This window comes from Mastomys coucha, unplaced genomic scaffold, assembly GCF_008632895.1.
Source record: "Mastomys coucha isolate ucsf_1 unplaced genomic scaffold, UCSF_Mcou_1 pScaffold5, whole genome shotgun sequence".
Taxonomy (NCBI): domain Eukaryota; kingdom Metazoa; phylum Chordata; class Mammalia; order Rodentia; family Muridae; genus Mastomys; species Mastomys coucha.
In genome coordinates this window covers 97,283,478-97,288,305 of record NW_022196911.1, presented here as the reverse complement: position 1 = coordinate 97,288,305, position 4,828 = coordinate 97,283,478, and the positions used below count along the sequence as shown (strand labels likewise).

The 4,828-nt window shown below is 43.4% G+C and overlaps 1 protein-coding gene across 1 annotated transcript in view; it reads left to right on the top strand.

The window, feature by feature from the left end:
- Ezh1 (enhancer of zeste 1 polycomb repressive complex 2 subunit) overlaps positions 1 to 4,828 on the top strand; it is a 38,808-nt gene that overhangs the window by 20,875 nt on the left and 13,105 nt on the right. Inside the window, exon 9 of the mRNA XM_031354072.1 lies at positions 2 to 67. Within this exon, the coding sequence (XP_031209932.1) occupies positions 2 to 67 (66 nt within the window). The remainder of the gene's footprint in view (position 1; positions 68 to 4,828) is intronic.

Sequence of the window (4,828 nt, the reverse complement as noted above, 5' to 3'; positions counted from 1 at the left end):
TAAACGTAAGAACAAGGAAATCAAGATCGAGCCAGAACCATGTGGCACAGACTGTTTCCTTTTGCTGGTAGGTTCTTAAGCTGTTCTGGCTTTGTTAACTCTGTTTAAAGTTGAGCAGGAAATGGTCCTTGAATATCCTGTGTCTGGGAGCACAGGCTAAGTGAGTCAGCCCATAGCACTGCAGAGGCTCTCCAGACATGTAGAGTAGATTTACTCTTTCTTTTGGGGTGATGGGGTAAGAGTTGATGAACATTAGTAAAGGATTTTCTACTGTAAATATCACCTACTTAAACTTCAGCGTCTGAGGCTGTCGTTCCGTTTAGAGCAAAGAAGACTGTACCTGTGTGTTGGTGCTAGAGTACTTGGGCTTGGCCCCCAGCACCATCAAAGAAAAAATATTAGAGCAAAGTGTTTGTGTGTGTGGATATGTATGTCATTATACTGTCATTTACACAAAAGCCAGTGCTTTGAAGATAGGAAAGCTGGTGGAAAAGTGTTTTTACTCAGCAGCTGGCTGGCATCCTGAGGAAGATTTGGTGGGGGGCGGGGGGGGGTACCATAAGATCCCTTCTCAGTGGGCGTGATAGCTCACGCCTTTTCCAGCACGCAGGAGACAGACATGTGGGTCTCTGAGTTAGAAGCCAGCCTGGTCTATGGAGTGAGTTCCAAAATAGCCAGGACTACACAGAGAAACCCTGTCTTGAAAAACCCTGGGGTGGGGAAAAATCTCAGAGCACTCGGGAACACAAAGGACTTCTAGGGAGGAACAGAAGGAACAGGTCTTCGTCCTTCAGAGGAGTTTTTTCTCTTTTTCCTTTTGTTCTCTGATTGGCACATCTCAGTGGTCCTCAGCCTCCTCTGTAATCCATACAGTTGGTTACTTAGGCAGTCATATCACCTCTAACCTTCAGAGTAACCCCGTGGTCTCTGAGCTGATGCACATAACTATACCCTGAGGAGTTCCTGTGTCCTCATTATCTGGTACTCTGCATTCTGTACATGCAAAGAAAGATTAGTTAGCTCTTAACATCTAATCATCTGGGTGCAACTTCTCATTAAAATTTAGAAGTGGGCAAAGGAGGGTGACGTAACTATAGGGGACAAAGACAAAGGGAAGTTACAGGAACTCCCCAGGACAACTGCTAAGGGGCCACCATTCACTTTGTTGCCAGCCCTTCATTTATTTTGGCTTCTCAGCACTAAATGGGAGAAAAGATGGAGGATTGGGGAACGGAAGGCTTTGATGTGGTGTTGAGGTATGTGATCTTTTGCTGAAATGGTACTTAGAACTTCGTTGCTGTGTGTACAATCTCGAGGAGGGGCCCAGTGTCGTCACTATTAGGAGTGTTCTGGTTTTAAAATTATGTCAAAGATGAGTCTAATTCCAGATAATATTGAGAAATGAACATAAAAGCCTTGTTTTTTTCCTTTTATAACTGACTGGGTATTCTGAGAAGATAGAGATGGGGCTTCTGCCTAAGAACCTCATCTCAGGACACTGAGAAGCACAGAGGCTGGTACGGGTGGGAAGCAGAAACAGGCAGGATGGGAGTGCTGTGTTTACTGAGTGAGATGTTGGTCATCTGGAGCATGTCAGTCAGTGGATCTTAATCGTCTGAGGCTAGTTTCTATAGTTCTGTGGGCAGATATATTTTAATCATTTGGGTGAGGTATGTCATAGCGTATGTATAGAGGTCAGAGGACAACTTTTAGGAGTTGGTTTTCTCCTTCCGTGTGAGTCCTGGGAATCAAACTCAGGTCAGCTGCAAGCACTTTTACCCACTGAGTCATCTGCCCAGACATCCTGCTGTTAAACCTCAGTAAATCTCCGTGGTTTGTGTGATATGATGCATAAAACTGAAGGATAATGCAGAATTTTATACAAACTGGTGTTATCTGAAGGCCATCAGATGTGCTTGGGTTCTATCAATCTACACAGCGTAGATTATTTATTGCTTAAGATGTGACTTGTCTTTAGACTTCAGATGCTAGGCAGAGGAAGGGATGGTAACTTTGGAAAGGGGTGGGGTAAAGTCCTTGTCCAGAACAACCCCCACAGGAGGCATTTTTCAGCTTTCAATGTAGTAGACTGTGCTCAAAGGGTAGACTGCCTTGACACAGTTCCTGCCATCAGTTAAAACTACAGTGTAAAGCCGTGTGCCTTCTGGAACATCTTCAGCAGAGTAGCAGAAGGGACATGGTAGCAGACATTTCTTGTTGTTCATCTGAAGTGGTCTGGATGGTTATAGCAAAAAAGAAAGGACAAATGAACACCTTCTGACTTCTGCATTAGGTCCTTCCCGTGTTCCAATCCCATGCTGCAGCCCACTGTGCTTTAGCTTACTGCTGCTCTTGTGACAGCTTCCTGAGGGTTTATAAAGGTTTCATGTTTTGCACAGTTTATTAATAAGTCAGTGCTTACAGCATTGTTCAGATGCAGGCCCTGATCTAAGTCTGTAGCCCGTGCATTTTTCTAGGGCCTTTCTTCAAACATAGTGTCAGCATTTAGCACCTCATTAATTCAGAAGGTCATGATCACTTCTCAGGGTCACCACTCTAAAACCATGTGCATGTGTTTCTTCAACTTGAGATAGTCATATACACACATTTAAATGTGCTGGGCTATCTCCCCCCCCCCCCATTTCTGTTTTTCTTTACAGACAATATCTTTAATCATAGCAAGATGTCTGGCCCTGCCAAAGCAAGCCTTCAGAATGGTAACCAAGAACTCAGTTGTTCTTATAAAAAGCTTCAGAAGAAAGCAAGACTCAAGAGAAACCAGTGTTTATAGTTTCTTTAAGGTTTTTTCTTTTTAAAGTGCTGAGAATTGAGTTTACAGCCACACGCATGTTAGGCATGTGCTCTAACACTGAGCTCTTCTTAGCTTACTAACTTTTTTTTTTTTAAAGATTTATTTATTTATTATATGTAAGTACACTGTAGCTGTCTTCAGACACACCAGAAGGGGGCGTCAGAACTCATTACGGGTGGTTATGAGCACCATGGGGTTGCTGGGATTTGAACTCATGACCTTCTGAAGAGCAGTTGGTGCTCTTACCCGCTGAGCCATCTCACCAGCCCAGCTTACTAACTTTTTAATGACCTTTTGTTTTCGGACTAGCCTGAAATACAGTTCAGGCTCAAGATCCTGGTTCAGCCTCTCAAATGCTGGGATTACAGGTCTACACCCCCTCTCTGCACCAGCTCTTCAAAAATGATTTTTTAATGTACAAAGAAATTGAAAGAGGCCTTCCTGGACTTGAAATATTTTCCCATCTTTTTTTTTTTTTTTTTTTTTTTTTTTTTTTTAGATCTATTTATTTATTATATGTAAGTACACTGTAGCTGTCTTCAGACGTACCAAAAGAGGGCGTCAGAACTCATTACAGGTGGTTGTGAGCCACCGTGTGGTTGCTGGGATTTGAACTCATGACCTTCTGAACAGCAGTCGGTGCTCTTACCCGCTGAGCCATCTCACCAGCCCCCTATTTTCCCATCTTTATCCAGATACTCTTGGGGAGTTTGGAGCCGAGGATTAAAGCCAAGGTGTCATGCTTGCTAGATACATCCCTTCCAGTGAGCCACATCCCTGACTATCCACTTAGATTTTGTTTTCAAATCACATTATCTGGTCAGAGACCATATTCGACTATAAGATACTTTACTATTTATACTTCAGACAATTCCATCATTCATTTCTTCCTTTTGTGTTTGTTTTGAAACAAGGTAATCTCTGTTGCCTTGCTGGTTGGGAACTCATTCTGAAAACCATACTGGCCTCCAACTCCCAGAAATCTGCCTGCCTCTGTCTCCCAAGTGCTGGCATGCAGCCCTCATTTCTTCCTTTTGGAAGTTCAGTCTTTTGAGGTGATCCGTATTCTGAACTTAGTTCTGTTTCCTCAGAGCATCACTGGCCTTGTTCTTTTTCCCCAGGATTCTCAGAAGTAAGCTCTGGGATTAGGTTTTATTTATGGTAAGAAGTATTTTGGGCTAATATTTATAGGGCTTGGATATATCTCAGTGAGACAGCAGTTGTCTATGTGTATAAAACCTTGATTTATTCAGCACTGACAAAAAGAGGAAGAAAGGCTGGGTTCAACTCTCAGCACTCAGGAGGCAGAGGCAGGAGGATCTCTGAGTTTGAGGCCAGCCTGGTCTACAGAGTGAGTTCTAGGACAGCCAGGGCTACTCAGAGAAACTTGTCTGGAAAAACAAACCAAAAAATAAAAATAAAAAAGAGGAAGAAAGTATACGGTATATAAGCCACCAGTGTCAGAGTGGAGAGCATGTGTGCTGTCAGAGCGGAGAGCATGTGTGCTGTCAGAGCGGAGAGCATGTGTGCTGTCAGAGCGGAGAGCATGTGTGCTGTCAGAGCGGAGAGCATGTGTGCTGTCAGAGCGGAGAGCATGTGTGCTGTCAGAGCGGAGAGCATGTGTGCTGTCAGAGCGGAGAGCATGTGTGCTGTCAGAGCGGAGAGCATGTGTGCTGTCAGAGCGGAGAACATGTGTGCTGTCAGAGCGGAGAACATGTGTGCTGTCAGAGCCAGTTAATTTTAAAGTAGTAGACTATTCTTGAGAATCAGGTAGATGTCTGTGGGAAGCCGTTGTGACCAAGCTGAATTATAGTTTCTGCATTCTGAGTCTCATGGGGACTTAGGGTGAGGCTTCTTAAGTTAAACGGTGATTATGTTCTAACTCAGATTGCACGTGTTAACTGAAATGGAAGGTTTGTGGTCATATGTGAAGAAAGTGGCCTAGGGAAGGGAGCCCAGACATTTTTTGTTTTGTTTTGTTTAATTTTATTGTTTTTTTTTTTTTTTTTTTTTTTT